This window comes from Thamnophis elegans, chromosome 16, assembly GCF_009769535.1.
Source record: "Thamnophis elegans isolate rThaEle1 chromosome 16, rThaEle1.pri, whole genome shotgun sequence".
NCBI lineage: Eukaryota > Metazoa > Chordata > Lepidosauria > Squamata > Colubridae > Thamnophis > Thamnophis elegans.
Genome location: NC_045556.1, coordinates 8,176,743 through 8,196,240, shown reverse-complemented (window position 1 = coordinate 8,196,240; position 19,498 = coordinate 8,176,743). Strand labels below are relative to the sequence as shown.

General features: G+C 45.9%; 1 protein-coding gene across 1 annotated transcript in view; it reads right to left on the bottom strand.

The window, feature by feature from the left end:
- Positions 1–19,498, bottom strand: part of GNB5 (G protein subunit beta 5) — a 38,573-nt gene that overhangs the window by 8,199 nt on the left and 10,876 nt on the right. Inside the window, exons 3-11 of the mRNA XM_032233623.1 lie at positions 18,503–18,639; positions 14,687–14,728; positions 14,300–14,376; positions 12,994–13,126; positions 9,036–9,179; positions 7,569–7,660; positions 6,202–6,250; positions 1,640–1,736; positions 293–459 (exon numbers count right to left, since the gene is read on the bottom strand). Coding sequence (XP_032089514.1) covers positions 293–459; positions 1,640–1,736; positions 6,202–6,250; positions 7,569–7,660; positions 9,036–9,179; positions 12,994–13,126; positions 14,300–14,376; positions 14,687–14,728; positions 18,503–18,639 — 938 coding nt within the window. The remainder of the gene's footprint in view (positions 1–292; positions 460–1,639; positions 1,737–6,201; positions 6,251–7,568; positions 7,661–9,035; positions 9,180–12,993; positions 13,127–14,299; positions 14,377–14,686; positions 14,729–18,502; positions 18,640–19,498) is intronic.

The window sequence follows — 19,498 nt, the reverse complement described above, 5'->3', positions numbered from 1 at the left end:
AGAAGGAAGAAGGAAAGGAAGGAGAGGGAAGAAATTAATAAAAGTAAGGACGGACAGGAAGACAAGACATAAAAGGAAGAAAAGAAAAAAAGAAAGAAGGAAGGAAGGAAGAAGGAAAGAAGGAAGGAAAGAAAAAAGAAAGAAGGAAAGGAAGGAATGAAGGAAGGAAGGAAGGAAAGGAAGAAAAAAGAAGGAAGGAAGGAAAGGAAAGGAAGCAAAGAAAAGAAGAAAGAAAGAAGGAAGGAAGGAAGGAAGGAAGGAAAGAAGGAAGGAAGGAAAACAACATCCTTACCCTTAGAGTGTGATCCCATGATCCAGAACAAAATGCCGTCCCGTCGGGTGAAACCCTCAAAGTGCTCACACGGTTCTCGTGACCGAACAAAATGGAGACACGTGATCCTTTGAGGACATCCCAAACGTTGATGGTGTAGTCGTTGTAGCCGGCAAATAATAAACGCCCTGTGGACAAAATATTGGTCAGGTCTGGTCCCAAATTGCAATGCTCCAATACCTCAGGGGCTGCCCCAAAGATGAGGGAGTCAAGCTATTCTCTGAGGATAGAACAAGAAGCAATGGGTGGAAACTAATCAAGGAGAGAAGCAACTTAGAACTAAGGAGGAATTTCCTGACAGTTAGAACAACCAATCAGTGGAACAACTTCCCTCCAGAAGTTGCGAATGCTCCAACACTGGAAGTTTTTAAGAGGATGTTGGATAGCCATTTGTCTGAAACGGTATAGGGTTTCCTGCCTAGGCAGGGGGTTGGACTAGAAGACCTCCAAGGTCCCTTCCAACTCTGTTATGCTTTATTCCGCATCACAGCATTAAGAGGATGACAGAATCGGTCAATCAATTGTGCTGTTGACACAACCAATCAATCAAAGCTCCCAAACAGATTCACAAGTAGAAGAAAACCACTTTAAATTCTAAAGGGAAAATGGATCTTCAGCCAGCAATCATAATGCACAACACAGCCGTAATTCTCAGCTCAACGTTCCCATCGTATAACTTTGTGATTTTACTCCAGTGTAATAACAGTGTAATAAACAGGTGGCTCAGTGGCTAAGACGCTGAGCTTGTCGATCAGAAAGGTCAGCAGTTCGAATCCCTAGCGCCGCGTAACGGAGTGAGCTCCCGTGACTTGTCCCAGCATCTGCCAACCTAGCAGCTGAAAAGCACGTAAAAATGCAAGTAGAAAAATAGGGACCCCCTTTGGTGGGAAGGGAACAGCGCTCCATGCGCCTTTGGCGTTGAGTCATGCTGGCCCCATGACTACAGAGACCTCTTCGCACAACGCTGGCTGTTCAGCTTTGAAACGGAGATGAGCAACGCCCCCTAGAGTCGGGAACAACTAGCACAGATGTCCGAGGGGAACCTTTACATTTTAATAAGCCTCACCCCGCTCACCTATTTGAGTGAATTCACTGGGCTAAAGGAAACATTGTGGGCTCTCCACCTATATATTCTAAGCGAGAGAGCTGAAACACACCTAGAGATTATTTTAAGTCTCAAGGTCTGGAAGAGTTTAACTTTACTGATGCTGCTATCATCAGCCAAGCTAAACTGGAAGAAGACCACGCTTAAGTCTCCTCCTTGTTAGTTCCCTGAGAAAAGAAAATACATCAGGATTCACATCTCACCACTAAGAGAAAAATCCACGCTGGAGGCTCCGAAGATGATGCTTTCTTTGGAATAAATAGCCACCTCTCTGTCTGCTCGAAGGTCATATAAACGGCACTCAAGAAGAAGGGAAGAAGAAAAAAAAGAAAATTCATTATCTAGATCATTTTTAAATGATATGATCATACGCAAGGTTTTAGCCGTACTGGTAAAACTCCCTTATAACCCTGTAATTGCTTAATTAGGGGTAGAGTTGGATGCAGCTGAGCGTTTACTGGCCGTCTGCCCTTCCTGACAGCACGGGGAGTTCACAGCAGCAGATTTTTTTTTTCCTTTATGCCCTAGAAGAGAAACATCTGCCGCTACCTGGGATCGAACTCTCAACCTTCCAAGCGTGAGGCAGTGTCCTCACCACTAGCCCACCACACCGCTCCTCTTAGCTATGCCAACAAAGCTACATAAATAAATCTGAATACTGTGCCCTACACACTGATCAGTTACGATCACATTGCCCAGGTGTGTCAGGCTTCAATCCCCATGGATTCAGGGGTGGGATTCGACCGGTAAGGAATAGTTTGGGTGAACCAGTAGCTCCGACGATCAGCTGGGAGCGAACTGGTTTGCCCCAATGATTAGATGGGCCCCCTCTGCCCACACTATTTTGCTACATTTATCTTCTCAGCTGATTCGTGCAGCTGTGTTACTCCTCAGAAGAAACCCGGAAGTGAAGATTTCTTCAAACTGTCCATGCGCGCGCAAATCGCATAATCACCGAACCCGTTGTTAAACTGCGAGGATCCCACCACTGCATGGATTCCATGCGGTGTCAGTCCTGCAGCCATCTTTTCTTTTGAATCTTTGGCCTGCCACACTTTCTATTATTTTACTATGCATTTTCTATTGTGGGAAAATGGGAGGGGGGATTGTACGGAGTTTAGATGCTATGCAGCCATAACAACATTCTTTCTAGAAAGCCAAGGTCATCCTTTGTCTCTGCACCTCTGCACCTGACCGGAACTGGATGGGTGGAAGCTGCCAGCATGGCAGTGGGAGATTGGACCATGGGATGGACTTGTGGGTGTGGGGGCAAGATCTTGAACTTTCAACTAGGTGGAGAAAACCGGGAAGCCTTCAGATTCGGGTTTCCCCAGATGTGCCAACATGGCTCTCTTCATAAATTGGAACTTTGAGCAATAATTTGCCTTGGACTCTGATTTACTTTTGGATGCTATTTGGAACCCTGGCATGGAGCTTCTTTGCTCATTCTAGAGTCACCATCCCTAATCTGTCTCTCTCTTTAAACTGTTCTGGATCTCAATCTCCAGAATTCTCACGTATGAATATTCTGCCCAAGGAATTCTGGGAATGGAAGGCCGTACATACTGGAAGTTGCCTAAGATCAAACGAAATCGAAAGAGGCTGCCCAAGAAACTGACGTTGGAAGCGCATTCTTAGCTGTGAAAACCTAGCCTTTGGTGCCTCAACTAATGGATTGCCTTATCAAAGAAGCCCATCTTGACCTTTTTGGTTGACCAGGTAAGTTATGAAGTGGCTTCCCCAAGAGAAGACATCTCCTTTTTAAAACAAAAAACAAAAAAAAAACAGGATGCATTTATTTCAACTGTCCTTTTTCTCTAGATTTCCTTGCTGCCTTGGGAGATTATTATTTTAGCTTATTTTTGTTGCGAAAGCATTTTTACACCACTTTGGAATAATCTTTTTGGCATGGAAAGATGGGGGCAGGATGTCCAAAACAAGCTAATAAATAACATTTAACATTAGCTTCCAATAACATCCCATACTTCTTCTACCTCATTTGCCATTGTTAACTTTTTCCCTCCCGCATAAATTCCAGAGCTGTGGTTTGGCTCCTAGAGAATTACATTCAACCCATTTGTTTAGGAGATTTCTTTGGCTTATTGATTTGTCCCCCCCGTCCCCCAGGAGTGCAGGGCAAAATATCTGTGGATTATTCCATGTTAACCCTGCAAGGGCAATGAGGATGAAAAGATCTGAGCTAAAAGCCCTGGAGAAATTCCAAGGCTAAGAAGGTATTTTAAATCTTAAAGGGATATTGAACCCTGGTTCAGATTCAGTAAGGACAGAGAGATTAGTGCAATTCAGCGTCCCTCTAAGGAAGCTGGCCAATAAAATAATCAAATGCATATCTTGAAGTACATTCCCAGAAGTCTTAGCCAATGTAAGTAGGGGATGCTGGAAGTTGCAAGAGCAACATCTGGAAGTCAAAGATTGCCCATCCTTCGATCTAGGTCAGGGGTCAGCAACCTTAAACACTCAGAAACACAAAAGTCCTAACCGGAAGCCCCCTGTTTAATTCTGGAGCCGATCAGAAGTCCAGTTCCCCCACCATAGAGTCTCCTCCCAGAGCAGCATCCTTTTCCCTCTACCTGTCCTAACCGAAAACCCTATCAATTGTGGAGCCGATGAGCAACAGGGAGCCGCAGCAGAGGGATGAAAGAGCCACATGAGGCTCCAGAGCCGCAGGTGGCCAACCCCTGGTCTAGGGCTTATGCATCCATCAAGTGGTAATGGGAAAATTTTAGAGGAACATTCATTGACCTAGGAACTTGATGTCGGGCAGAGACATGAGATCTCAAGTCCTTCAAAGGATCTGGAATTTGCACGCTTATCATTCCCAACTAATGGTTGGTTGAGGCTGATAGGAATTGAGAGTCTAACACGATCCCTAAGGTGCTTTTTCAAGAGGCAACTGGACTTCCTTCAAAGGCATTTCACTTCTTAGGAAAAAGGGGGAGAAGAAGAAACACGATTAAAAGTGAAATTCGTGAGAGCCCAAGGGAAAATGGATAAAAGGGGAAGAAGGGGGGAAAGAGTTGTATTAGTAGATTAAAGGGAATAGTAGTATGATTGGTATTGTTATGCAACTAATGAAGAAATAAAGAAAGTATAGTATATTGTTAATTGTAGAAAAAAAGTGAAAGAAATGCCCTCTATGTCAAAACGTAACTAGAGGATATATATTGTTTATAGTAAAATAGACCTGTAGTGAAATATGAAATGATAATTTGGTGCAATTTTTGAAGGGGCAATTGAAGATATTGTTTACGTACAAAGAAAAAATGAGTATATAAAAAATGGAAAATGATGGGAGAAAATAATTTGGCTGACAGTGAAAATCAAGCTATGATGTAAAATGGATTATATAAAGGAGAGGATGTAAAAGGGAAGATCCGGCCAACACTTTGTTTCTATAATATGTGTAAAGTTGTATTACCGTATATACTCGAGTATAGGCCGACCCGAATATAAGCCGAGGCACCTAATTTTACCACAAAAAACTGGAAAGTTATTGACTCGAGTATAAGCCTAGGGTGGGAAATGCAGCAGCTACCGGTAAATTTCAAAAATAAAAATAGATACCAATAATGTTTTTGAATATTTATTTCAAAGAAAAACAGTAAACTAGCGGTGTATTCAATGAAATACTTCACTCACCTCATGATGCTGATGTCCCGCTGTGATGATGATGTCCCGTGCAGCCGCGGGAGCGATGTCCCGCCTCCTATGACACACGGCACAGTGATTCCTATCATTGGATCACTGTACCAGAGGAGGTGGGACATCGCTATGTGGCTGCTTGCCATAACAAGGAGGAGGTGGGACATCGTTGCAGAGCGGCAGGAGGGGGAGGAAGGGGAATCGTAAGACAGCCCTGCATTACATTAGAACTTGAGGAGGGGGGATGGTGCGGTGCACGCTGCGCGGCAAACTAACACAGAGGGAGGGGAAACTCACAGGGGCACTGGGCCATTCACGAGTGTCACACAGCGGCATGGCCCCGCCCCTTTTTCTCCTCCATTTCGGGCAAATTTTTCACTGACTCGAGTATAAGCCGAGGCGGCTTTTTTCAGCCCAAAAAGTGGGCTGAAAAACTAGGCTTATACTCGAGTATATACAGTAAAAATACAAAAAAAGTTTGAAAAACAAAGGCGTTACACTTCTCATCCAAGAAGCTTCTTCAGTTCCGACTGGATGGTTGGGATGAAAGAGCCACATGCGGCTCCAGAGCCGCATGTGGGAAATGGAAGGGTTAATATTCCTTGCATAGAGTTGAAGTCGGAGCTGAAGAGGCTTCTTGGATGAGAAGCGAAACATCTTCAAAGAGAAACCAGGAACTCCAGTTGCTTCTTGAAAAAGCACCTTTGGGACAACCATGACCTGGATGATGACTGAGAATCTCCAGACATTGAATTTAACACTATTTACTGGTTTCTCTCTTCTCTACTGGCAATGATGGACAGCTAATGAGAACGTGGGGCTTGATAGCAACCCGACTCCTGAGTTTTCAGACATAGAGATCTTTCATCAGGATATCTGTGGGTTCTCGTTGACCAAACATCTCAGGCAAACCACCAGTTATTTCTCTGAACACCACAAACCATCTCTTCTCAACACACATTGAAGGGACAGCATTGCATACGATGGCTAAGCCACTTTAATCAGTCATTCACAAGCTGCGCCCAACAAGCCACTGTTTAGGCCCAGCCTTCGTTTGTGGGGAAGGAGTGTGTCTCTCTCAAAATTAAATAATGCTACGTACTGTGGCATCATCTGAACCAGAGGCAAAGGCGTCTCCACTCGGGTAGTACCTTCACAAAGAGAAAGAGAAAGAGGTCAGGCCACTTTTGAAGCAATCTTTGTCCATCCTTGCGAAACACAGCTGAGCCCTTGGACTTTCCCTTGATCGTGCCAGGATTTAACCAGGCAACGGCACAAGTAAGGGAGATTCTCGTATTGACTCACATCCAAATTTTCACCAGCACTGGAAAAGCCAAGATCATTTGGATCAATCCTTGTCAGAAGCTACCAACCAGTGAAAGGTTCAAGTTAAGAGCCGAGGTGGCGCAGTGGTTAAATGCAGCACTGCAGGCTACTTCAGCTGACTGCAGTTCAGCAGTTCGGCTGTTCAAATCTCACCGGCTCAAGGTTGACTCAGCCTTCCATCCTTCCGAGGTGGGTAAAATGAGGACCCAGATTGTTGTTGGGGGCAATATGCTGACTCTGTAAACCGCTTAGAGAGGGCTGAAAGCCCTATGAAGCGGTATATAAGTCTAACTATTGTTGCTTAACTACTTTTTTTATTGAACATTTTTGGAAAAAAAACCAAACTTTTACAAATGTTTAGTTCCCACCCCCCACCCTCCCCCCCAACCTTCCCCCTCCCCTCGACTTCCCAGAACCAATACAGGGTATAAATCTTTAACAAAGAGAATCTAAGGTAGAGTTAAAAAGAAAAAAACCCAAAAGATAGTTAACGTATTTCCATTGAACTCTAGCTCCTCCTTGTTGGCCTAACTCTAGATAATTTATAATTCCTGATCTCTAATCATAAGCTATCTGGAATTTCTTAGTCCCATATTTGTTTTGAGTATAGTCAATCCATCTTTTCCACTCCAGTTTATATCTCTCGTTTGAATGGTCCTTGAGATATGCAGATATTTTGGCCATCTCAGCTAGGTTTGTTACTTTCAATGTCCATTCTTGAATAGTAGGCAAATCTTCCTTCTTCCAGTATTGCGCCACCAACAATCTAGCTGCAGTTATTAAAAGCAATGTCAACCAGTGAAAGGTTCAAGTTAACTACTTTCTTGTGTTTTACCTATACTACAGGAATTTCACCCCAGGCTCCTTACCCTCTCTTGGGAACAAACAGTTATGGTCCCAGGTTATCTCTTGCGGCTGTGCGATGATTCGAGGCTACTTCCCTGCTTGATCCCTACGCTTTGCCTCAATAGGTGTTTCCCAACAGTTCTTCAGTTTTGTGTTGGATCCAGAGGATGGCAGACCAGCTGTGAGATGGCACAAGAGGCCCATTCCACCACCCTCTTCTGTCCTCCTCCCACAAAGCTTTTTTTTTTTTTTTGTCAATAGGCCCCTAACGCACCATTTCAAACATAGGATTCTCACCTGACACCGTTAATATCCGACTCGTGGGTTTCAAAGGATTGAATGCATTGTCCGGTCCTCATGTCCCAGATCATTGCTTTTTTATCACACCCCTAAACAAACGACAACAACAATATAGAAATAAGAAGAAGCTCCATCTCCAGGTGGGAAACAATGAGCACAAGAGGCGGCAAAACAGATGCTGTTTGTTTGAAATATCCTTATACAGCCTAAACACCTGCTGTTGTGGCCCGCCTGTGGCCAGCAGAGCTGGCAGCAGAGTCGGATAGTGAGGAGGTTGGGGAGGAGCCTGGGCCAGTCCTGGAGGCTGGGGAAGGCTCATACAAGGGCTCTGCATTGGAGGCAGAGACGGGGCTGAGGCCATCTGGCAGTGATCAGGTGCCTACGGAGCTAGACAACAGTGAGGCAGAGGAACAGCTGGAGCCTGTTCCCAGTGCGCACATGCGCAGAGCTGCCAGAAGAAAAGAACAACGCAGAAATCAGGGTCGACTTGGGAATAAAGCCACAGGTGGAAGGTGATTGGCCCCTCCCATAAGGCATAAAAGAGGAGCGAAAGGGGAGTGGGCTTTTGAAGGAAACAATTCCTTCCTTCAGTCATTAGATTTGTTTCAGGAGTATGAAGATCTGTCCGTGAATCTCAAGAGACTCTGTGCCCAGAGTCTTTCCTTGCACAGCACCTCATTTGGAAAATATTTACATGGCAGCTTTCCAAGATAGATGAGGTCTGTAGTCATAAATACTCCTTTGAAGGACTGTTTGCCAGGCCTTGGCTGAATGTGAATGAGAGGAAATCACACCTGTCTAATAAAAGAGGTTTTTGTCGGGACCAGGACTCTGCCTCGCGCTTTTTGGGGAAGCCTGAGTCAGAGCGCCTGCCTCCTGCTCCCACCCTGTCCACAAGCTTTAACAGCAGCAGTAAGGGGACTCCTTGCCTAGCAACCACAATTGGGATTGGGAACCTGGTCATTCAGCAAAGGGGTCATTGATCCCTGTTCTGACCCCCCTTCTTCGCCCGTTCACAGACGACAGTCAGACAGACTTAAAAGGAAATAACTTTATCAGTCCTGGCTCACGCTGGCTGCGAGCCCAAAATAAACATAAAGTCTCTGGCAAAAAGGTTACGCAGCAGAATGCAAAAACAAAGAGCTCTTACAGCAAAACCAGGTTTACAGAAAGAAAGCAAATCACTTCTCCAAGTGTCTCTTTGAATCAGGGTTACAGAAAGGTAAATCACTTATCCAAGTGCCTCTCACAAACAAACCACGACCGATGAACGACGAACCACGAACGAACGACGAACGTTGACTTCTGCAACCAGGGCGTGGCACCATCAGTCCTTTTATCTCCAGAAGACGACACTAACGAGCAACAGCTGGAGCAATATTCCTGCATGCCGACTCAACTCACAGCAAACTTCTGCTGAGTCACAACAGATCCTCATCCTGCATAAAGATAAGCTTGACTTACCCCGGACACAAACGTGTTCCCGGTTTCTGAAGGAGCAAGATCCAGGCACAAGACATCTGCCCCGTGTCCGTGGAAACTCTGTAGGAGCTGCCCACTTTCGACGTCCCAGAGGGCACAGGTGCCATCCCCGCTTGCAGTCAAGAGCTTTGGGAGGAGAAGACAATTGGCATCAAGCAATTGGCCCCAAGTCACAGATTCTCTTGGCTTCTTCCTTCATCCACCAAATCCCCATCACACGGTCCTTTGATTCATAGTAAAGGACCGTGTCTCTCTGGAATGAATGGATTTACTAAACCTTTGGTCTGCAACGACAGGAGGAGGAGAGACAGAGGCTGGGGGCGGAGTCAAGAAAGGAATCAGGTCCCCATGAGTTCAGAGAGAAAAATGGACACCGCCAATAGATTCCTAGCCCAACGGGATGCTTGGGAGAGAGCTGACTTTGCCAACCCATCGTACCTATGTTTCCTGGTCAAATACATGGGAAAATCCCATGGGGGGAAAAACCCACTTAGGGTTAGGTCCCCATGAATTCAGACAGGAAAATGGACACCGCCAATGGATTCACAGCTCATCGGGATGCTTGGGAGGGAGTTGACTTTCCCAACCCATCATATCTACGTTTCCTGGTCAAATACATGGGGAAATCCCATGGGGGGGGGGAGAAACCCACTTAAAATTAGGGTTGGTTCTCCATGAATTCAGAGAGCAAAATGTATCAGGGTCTACAAAAAACAAAAGTGATTTGGTCTTTTGTTTCCCCCATCTGTGTAGTCAACACCGTGATTAAATCAAACACAGATATGTAAAAGAGAGAACTTAATTTTCTTGGCTTCAGACGCCATTATGGGGAAACGGTTGCATGCTGACTATTGATTAAGAAGCAATTGGATACAATTCTTGTTTGAAATGGGAGCAGTGTATCAGAGCAAGTTCCACCCATTACATTGGAATTTGTCCCTGAAAAATTAAAAAAAGAAAAAAGAAAGCCACATTTTTGCTGAAAAAGACATCCACGTCTAGAAAAATGGAGGCCTTTTCATCCAGAACTCTCTTTTCATTGGTTTCTCATTCCGAAAAGATCTCCAAAAGTTAAGTTTGGGATTCAGAATATTCAGTCTCTCGTGATTCTGCATCGCCCTGGCTTCAATTATTCCACCAGCCTCCCCTCTCTTCAAGGCTAGAATTTCATTTACTCAGAGCCCACAGGTAGATGGGTGACACAGGTTTCCATAGCAATAGACTTGCACCGTCATCCTGGGCTTATTCCTGGAAACAGCGGAGTGAGAAACAGCAATTTCCTCTCACATCCCAGAATAGACTCCTCTCGAGCTGATATTCCGCTAGGCACACCGAAAGAGCTCTAACGCCGTGCTCAATTTTGCATCAAAAGCACCTCGGGCATTTCTTTCAGAGAAAAAGAGAATGTTAAGCAAACGTTCTCTTAAGCGGAACATCCCTGAACTTAGCAAGACGATGGAGAATGAGCCTGTGTGGGCTTCTCCTGCAATCCTTTCGTCCTTCTCCTGCAGCCTTCCCGGTTTCATTCAGTCCCAAGAGAAGACAAATATGAGAATCTTATCCCTGCAGGGTCCCAAAGGTGCTTTTTCAAGACCACCTACTGCCACCGGTAGCCTCCCACCGTCCAGTGCGATCCCACAGAGTTGGCCTTTGCAGGGTGCCGTTGGCCAGACAGTGTCGGCTAGCCACCCCCAGGGGGAGAGCCTTCTCTGTGGGAGCGCCTTCCCTCTGGAATGAGCTGCCCCCGGAGCTTCGTATAATCCCCGACCTCCAGTCCTTCCGACGCACCCTAAAAAGTTTGCTTTTCCAGCAAGCCAGCCTGGCCTGAACAAAACAAAATAAATGATTGATCGCTGTTAATTTTAATTCGATTTTTTAAAAAAAAAATGTATTGTCAATTTTAGTTGGGTTTGGGATATTCCATTTAATTTTTTTTAAAACTATTGTATTATGTGCTTCTTTTAATTGTTATACGCCGCCCTGAGTCCTTGGGAGAAGGGCGGCATATAAATCTAATAAATCTCAATCTCGCAATGGGACTTCCTTGGTTTTTTCCTTGAAGGCGTTTCAGTTCAGAACTGGAGAAGCTTCTTGGGTGAGAAGCTTCAAGATCTTCAAGGAGAATAGCAATAGCAATAGCAGTTAGACTTATATACCGCTTCATAGGGCTTTCAGCCCTCTCTAAGCGGTTTACAGAGTCAGCATATTGCCCCCAACAACAAGCCGGGTCCTCATTTCACCCACCTCGGAAGGATGGAAGGCTGAGTCAACCTTGAGCCGGTGAGATTTGAACAGCCGAACTGCAGAACTGCAGTCAGCTGAAGTAGCCTGCAGTGCTGCACTCTAACCACTGTGCCACCTCGCAGAAACCAAGGACGTCCAGTTGTCACTTGAAAAGAAATCACTTTTGGGAGAACCATGGTCCTGGATTACTAAGAACCTCCACAGACCCGTGATGGCAAACTTATGGCATATGTGCCACAGGTGGTTTAGGTTTCGTTTTATTTATATGTCGCCCTATTCCCAGCAGGACTCAGGGTGGCGCACAAACCCAAGGGGGGAAAGGGAAACACAAAAACTACAAATACAAGCATTTAAAAATAACCAACAGACACAAAAATCGAGAGGGGAAGGGAACCCATCAACCCCAGGCCTGCCGACACAGCCAGGTTTTAACGGCTTTTCGGAAGGCCTGGAGAGAGGTGAGGGTCCGAATCTCTGCGGGGAGCTCGTTTCAAAGGGCCGGAGCCGCCACAGAGAAGGCCCTCCCCCGGGTAGTAGCCAGATGGCATTGGCTGGTAGACGGAACCCGGAGGAGGCCTGCCCTGTGTAATCTAATGGGTCTTTGGGAGGTAATTGGCAGCAGGCGGTCTCTCAAGTACAAAAGCCATAGCCAAAAGCTTAAAGCACAGGTAAGGAGCTCGGGTGAGTGGGTGGGGCCCTCCGGAGCACCGTACCAGAACAGTACACGGTGCTCCGGGCACGAACCAGTATGCTCGTACTGGGGTGTACCGCCTGCAACCCACCACTGGTGTGGCCACGCACACACACACATTTTGGCATGCAAGGTGAAAAAGTTTAGCCATCTAGACGTTTCTCCCTTGGGTCTCTCCAGCAGTAGAGTGACCTCCACCACAGATGGAGAATTCTGCCCTCAGAAACATCTGGAGAACTTCTCCGCCTCCCGAAGAACTACGGAGAAAATATCACCCAACTTTTCTATCTACAAATCGAGTGGAGGATTTTCAAAGCTTGCAATTTGCTTTTCTACATTTTATTTATTATGTTGGGTGGGGCAGATAGGAGCCCTTATTAGAAGTGGTGCGGTGGAGCTCGAGCCGAGGTGGCGCAGCGGTTAGGGTGCAGCACTGCAGGCCACTTCAGCTGACTGTTATCTGCAGTTCAGCGGTTCTAATCTCACCGGCTCAAGGTTGACTCAGCCTTCCATTCTTCCGAGGAGGGTGAAATGAGGACACAGACTGTGGGGGCGATATGCTGACTCTGTAAACCGCTTAGAGAGGGCTGAAAGCCCTATGAAGCGGTATATAAGTCTAACTGCTATTGCTATTGCTATTGCCTTACACTCAGGAGTTCAATCCCAGGCAGAGGCAGATATTTCTCTCTCTCTCTGGGCACCATGAGAATATATCCACTGAACAAAACTCCGCATTGGCAACAGGAAGGGCATCTGGCCATGAAATACTGCTAGCTCCATTCAATTCCCCAAACTTCACCCCACAAGGGATTATGGGGATCGTTAAAAAGATGATGACAAGAGCCCTTACTAGGTGGGGTTCAGTTCTGTGGGACGAGAAAAGGTTGACTCTGATTTTCCTCAATGAAACAAGTGAGTGTTTTCACAGGGATAGTGAAAACCAGGCTCCCTCGGAACTACACAACTTTTCCAATGCAAAGAGTAACAACAACAAGTTGTACTTGCCTGCATATCAGAATTAGTGAAGCTGCAAGCTGACAGGTAATTTGTGTGCATTGCGACGGATTTCTTCTTAGCGGCCATGTTCTCATTTTTTTCAAAGGCCAGGGGATACACCGAGCATTTGTTATCCAGGCCCCTAGATCAAAAACAGGAGGAAAGAGAAGAGAAGGAAAGTCCCTTTTTAAAAAAAATATCACTGGAGCGTTCTTCCCATGGTCTCTTTGAGAAAGTAGACCATGGTAACAGATCTCCTAGTTCTCCTCAACATAAAGCACACAAAGGGGACTTTTCCAAAAGATAGTTCATTATTCAGAATAATCAGATGGACCACCGATTTTTCAGGTTGGGTAATAAAAGAACAGAATAGAATAACAGAGTTGGAAGGGACCTTGGAGGTGTTCTAGTCCAAACCCCTGCTTAGGCAGGAAACCCTACAACAAATCAGATGGATATCCAACATCTTCTTAAAGACTTCCAGTGTTGGGGCATTCACAACTTCTGGAGGAAACTTCTGTTCCACTGATTAATTGTTCTCACTGTCAGGAAATTCCTCCTTAGTTCTAGGTTCCTTCTCTCCTTGATTAGTTTCCACCCATTGCTTCTTGTCCTGCCCTCAGGTGCTTTGGAGAATAGCTTGACTCCCTCTTCTTTGGGGAAACCCCTGAGATATTGGAAGACTGCTATCATGTCTCCCCTAGTCCTTCTTTTCATTAAACTAGACCTACCCAGTTCCTGCAACCGTTCTTCATATATTTTAGCCTCCAGTCCCCTAATCCTCTTTGTTGCTCTTCTCTGCACTCTTTCCAGAGTCTCCACATCTTTTCTACATTGTGGTGACCAAAACTGAATGCCGTATTCCAAGTGTGGCCTTACCAAGACCTTATAAAGTGGCATTAACCCTTCACGGGATCTTGATTCTACCCCTCTGTTTATTCTTCTATGTTTTCTATTTGGGCTGAATTATTTTACTGGAGGAGGTTTTGTTTACACCATTCCATTACTCTGTCTGTCTGTCTGTCTGTCTCTTTCTCTCTCTCTCTCTGTGTCTGTGTGTGTCTTATTTTGATGTTTTCAGATAGTGCCCAGAGTCTGGCAATAGGGGCAAGATAAAAAAATATCAATATGCCTTAATTTATACATGCAGCCAAACCATTTCTCTTTCCACCGAGATTAAAATCCAGCCAATATTAAAAAAAAGAAAAAAATATCCATTTGGGAACCCATCGGGTTTAAGAGAAGAAGCCGCATCGTCCGTCACGATCAAAACACCGGTTTTCAAATACCTTTCGTTAAAGAGGCTTCTGCTTACCCACATGCAATGGCGCATCCAGACGGAGCATAGGCGCATGCCATCACCCAAGTGCAGGGCATCGTCACTGCATGCTCCTGAAATACAAGGCATTCCTTTGCATCTCTCAAGCCAACATTTGACCCAGTCTTGCCACCGGACAAGCTCTGCTCTGAAAAGTTCATGGAGAAGCCCGAAGAGCAAAAGGTAGCCAATTCCCACAACACCAGCCGTAAATTTGGTGCTGTGTATCATCAAGGCCAACTGGAATTTGGGGGTCTCCATCCTTACCCAGCAATGCAAATGAAAGACAAAATGGGAGGCACTTTCTCTACCCTTCTCCCCCATCCAACAGATCCTTCAGACAGGGAGCAATCTGGTGGGGATAGATGTTCTTAAGCGACTCACCTTATTGGTGGTAAAGCCATCCCAAACAATCACCTTCCCGTCCTAAAGAAGAGAAGGAAGAATTTCTTTTAAAACACAAATATTTCATCATTCGTCAATCATTAAAACATCGAAGTACAATTTTTTTTTGTCTTTGTGCCCCTCCCTCTCTCCACCCCCCCTACCCCCCCTCCTTCCCCCCTCCGACTTCCCAGAACCCGTACACGGTATGGATTTTTAACAAGCACAGTCTAAAATCTATTGGGGAAAAAAATAAAGAAATTAATGACATCTCTACATTGATCTTAGCTTCTTCTTGCTGAGCTAACTTTAAACAATTTAAATCATTTCTGATCTTAAGCATAGGCTAACTGGAATTTCTTGGTCCCGTATTTATTTTGTATATAGTCAATCCATTTTTTCCAGTCTCGTTTATATCTCTCATTTGAGTGATCTTTAAGATATGCCGATATTTTAGCCATCTCGGCTAAGTTTGTGACTTTCAATGTCCATTCTTGGATTGTAAGCAAGCCTTCCTTCTTCCAGTATTGCGCCACCAACAGTCTTGCTGCCGTTATTAGGTGCAGAATCAAGTTAGTCTCTACCACTGTAAAATCAGTACATATACCTAGTAAAAATAACTGAGGAGTAAACTTTATCCTTCTTTTAAAGATATTTTGCATAACCCACCATATTTTTATCCAGAATGCCTTAACCTTTTGGCAGGTCCACCAAGAAGAGAAGGAAGAATTAAAAACAGTCTGAAATGTGGGTGTTTCTTTTGAAGTGACCCTGCCTTGGGTCCACTGACTGAATTCTGCTTAAGCCGCCTGCCTGTAATTACAGGAATTTATGAGGCAGGGGAAGATCTGACTTACCGTATTTTTGGGACTATAAAATGCACCTCCCCCCCCAAAAAAACAGGGTAAAAATCTGGGTGCGTCTTATACACTGAATACAGCATTTTTTTGCCTCCCTAAACCCTGCCCCGCGCATCCCATTTTTTTGCAAAAAATGGACGTGCAGAGGGTTTGGGAGGCTTGCAAAGGGGGCTGGGGAGGGCAAAAGCAAGTAAAACATGGGGCTGTTTTTCACAAAAATTGGGGTGTTTTTCCCTCCCCAGCCCCCAAGAGCACTCTGCAGGCCTTCCAAACTCTCTGCACAAATGGTTATCCAACATCTTTGCAAAAAATGGGCCCATTTTTCACCTCCCAAACCCCCACGCGTCACATTTTTACCCTCCCCGGCCCCCAGGAGCACTTTTCAGGCCTTTCAGACTCTCTGCATGCCCCCTTTTCACAAAAAATGGGGTGTGTAGAGGGTTGGGAGGCCTGAAGAGTGCTCCTGGGGGAGGGCAAAATCTTTTTTTTTTTAATTTACCTCTTCAAAATCTTGGTGCGTCTTATACTCCGGTGCATCTTATAATCGGGAAAATACAGTAAATTAAACGGATGGGGTGTCAACTTTCAAACGATACATCAACAAAAGTAAACCCTTTTGAGATATCATAAAGTCAGCCCAGATATTCTGCCTTAATCAATCTGATCTTTTTTTTTAATCAGAATTTTTTTAATTTTTTGTTCTCTTACATACCATTTTAAGCATACATTCACATAATTGTTTACATTTATCATTCTTATATATTTATTATTTCATTTACTAGGTTATAATATACAGTTTGGGTTGCTTTATTTACCTTCCCTTCCTCCTTTTGTAACACCATCTTGTTTTCCCTTTCTTTTCTCTCTCCCTCCCTTCTCTACTTCCTTCCTTCCTCCTCTCCTTCCCCTTCCTTCTTCCCTTCCCTTTCTCCTACTCCTACTCTTTCTCAATCTGATCTTAGTGGCAGTCAAGGAAGGTGGCACTGTCATCTCCTGATGTCTCATGGCTCAGGAGCAACCTCTGGTGTACATCAGATGGGCTTTGGTGAGCCACCACCAATGGTTCTTCTCTGGAGTTTCCCATGGTGTTCTTAATCACCATGAACCTTTTTATTCCTACTCAGTTAAGAGGCCAAAAACAGGATCCAGTTCCAGGCAGAACAAATGATGCTTATCGAGATGGACTTCTCAACTGGCCAAGCTTTTCTCCATCCCAAGGGCAGAACCTCAGCTTTCACCTCCTTCATGATCAGGCTAACTTGACGTAAAAATCCCGCAGACCCTAGAAAATACTTGGATCAAGACCTCCAGCTTCTCCTTTGTTTTGGCTTTTGCGCTTATGACAGGGGGTCTTTCTGTAACATCAACCACGAAGAGCATGGTTAAACATCTCCTATATCTTGTCCTTCTTAGGAAAGGTTTCTATTCTGGTGGAACACCAATTCTTTGGGTGGAGCAGAAGATACAATAGCTGAGAAGCATTGGTCTAGACTAGGGGCCACCAAGCTTTCGGACCTCAGGGACCACTACATCCATAATTTTAAATCCCGCGGACCACTCATACGATCTGCCTAATGACCAGCTGGGTGGGCGTGGCCAGTTGGTCATGTGACTGGGTGAGCGTGGCCAACTCGATGTCACTCACATCGAGGAGTGCCTCACCGGCCTCTACTCGCCCCTCCCCTCCCAGCCACTCCTCCCCTGCCAACCCGGGCTCCTTAGGGCCCCAACAGGAAGCAGTTACTGGAGCTAAGCAGCCACCATGGGAAAGAGTTGGCAAAACATCTGGCTCAGTTCAAATTGGATCTGACCGAGAAGGAGGCTCAGCAGAAGGACCTTGTTTGTTTGTTTGTTTGTTTATTATATTTATATGTCGCCCTTTTCCCCCGAAGGGGACTAAGGGCGGCTCACAACTCAAACCAGGAAAGGGGGATACAGACAAAAAATTAAAAACGACACATAACAATGCATAATTTAAAACACACAACAGTCATACCATTTGAGATGGGGGCAACAGCTCTTTAGCCCCAGGCCTGTCGGAACAGCCAGGTTTTAAGGGCTTTGCGGAAGGCCTGGAGGGTGGTGAGGGTTCGAATCTCCACGGGGAGTTCATTCCAGAGGGTCGGAGCAGCCACAGAGAAGGCTCTCCTCCGGGTAGTTGCTAGTCGACACTGGCCGGCGGATGGAATTTGGAGGAGGCCTAATCTGTGGGATCTAATCGGTCTAGTGGAGGTGATTGGCAGCAGGCGGTCTCTCAAGTACCTAGGTCCAATACCATGAAGGGCTTTATAAGTGACGACTAGCGCCTTGAAGCGTATCCGGAGACCAATAGGCAGCCAGTGCAGCTCGTACAGACTTCACTGAGGACTAGGAGCATAGGCTTTCCAAGCAGAGGGAAGACCTGCGGGAGTGCAAGGCCAGGTAGAGGCGCCTGGAGGCTCAGTAGGCTGAGATGGTCAGCCAGTTCCAGGCCATGATGCACTACTACTGAAATGAGGCCCTCCTGCTCTTTGCCACCAGTGGCGCTTCCCCTCCAGCCTTCGCCCAAAGCCCCCCACCAGGAGGCTGAAGCAGACCCCAAGTCAGAATGTCTTCCCCCTCCAACCCACACAAGAAGACCCCGAAGGGGGAGACTCTCTGCAGCTACACAAGCATTCATTGCACGTATCCGGCCCAGGGGCCGTAGCTTGAGGACCCCTGATTTAGTGCAATATTAAAAAATGCAAATAATTTTTCTACAGACCACCCAAAGTTTCTCACGGACCACCAGTTGGTGACTGCTGGTCTAGACAAGGTGTTCCTCAACCTTAAAAAGTTCTCAGGATGGGAGGACTTCAATTCTGGGAGTTGAAGTCCACCCGTCTTCAAGCTGCGAAAGTTGAGAAACACCAGTCTAGAAAGAAGCCCCCCCCCCAAAAAAAGAACCCCAATATGAACAAGTAAAAAGTCCCGATACCTGGGAAGAGCTGACGAGCCTCCTTTTGTCCTTGCACCAGTCCATACAGAGGACTTTATTCCCGTGGCCTTTCAGGGTCCTCCGTGTCTTCATCACAAATTGTCCCAACGCTTCCACTCGCTCCGCCACCTGGTGCACTATGGGTAATTCACAAGTGGCATTGAGACCCAGGCCACCCCCTGAAGCAGGCCCGGACAGGACCCCAGGCGAGATGCAAAGCTAAGAAGGGGGTTAGTAGAAGACCTGGAGAAGAAGGGTCAACCTAGGAAAATGAAGTGGGCCTTCAGACCAAGGACTGAGAAAGATGGACCATCTCACCTATTGAAAGACCCGGTCTTTCTTTTAGAATCATACGGCACTGAAATTTAATTTGATCAAGGGAAAAAACAATTTCCCCACACCTGATATTCTCTAGGTATGTGTCATGACCTGCCAACGGCCAGGGGAACTGGCAGCAGAGTCGGACCCTGAGGAGGTTGGGGAGGAGCATGGGCCAGTCCTGGAGGCTGAGGAAGGCTCGGACGAGGGCTCTGTGTCAGAGGCAGAGTCGGGGCCGAGGCTGTCTGGCAGTGATCAGGTGCCTATGGAGCTAGGCAGCAGTGAGGCAGAGGAACAGCTGGAGCCTGTTCCCAGTGTGCGCATGTGCAGAGCTGCCAGAAGAAAAGAACAACCCAGAAATCAGGGAAGACTTGGGAGTAAAGCCACAGGTGGAAGGTGATTGGCCCCTCCCATAAGACATAAAAGAGGAGCGAAAGGGGAGTGGGCTTTTGCAAGAAACAATTCGTTCCTTCGGTCATTAGATTTGTTTCAGGAGTGTGAAGATCTGTCCGTGAATCTCAAGAGACTCTGTGCCCAGAGTCTTTCCTTGCACAGCACCTCATTTGGAAAATATTTACATGGCAGCTTTCCAAGATAGATGAGGTCTGTAGTCATAAATACTCCTTTGAAGGACTGTTTGCCAGGCCTTGGCTGAATGTGAATGAGAGGAAATCACAC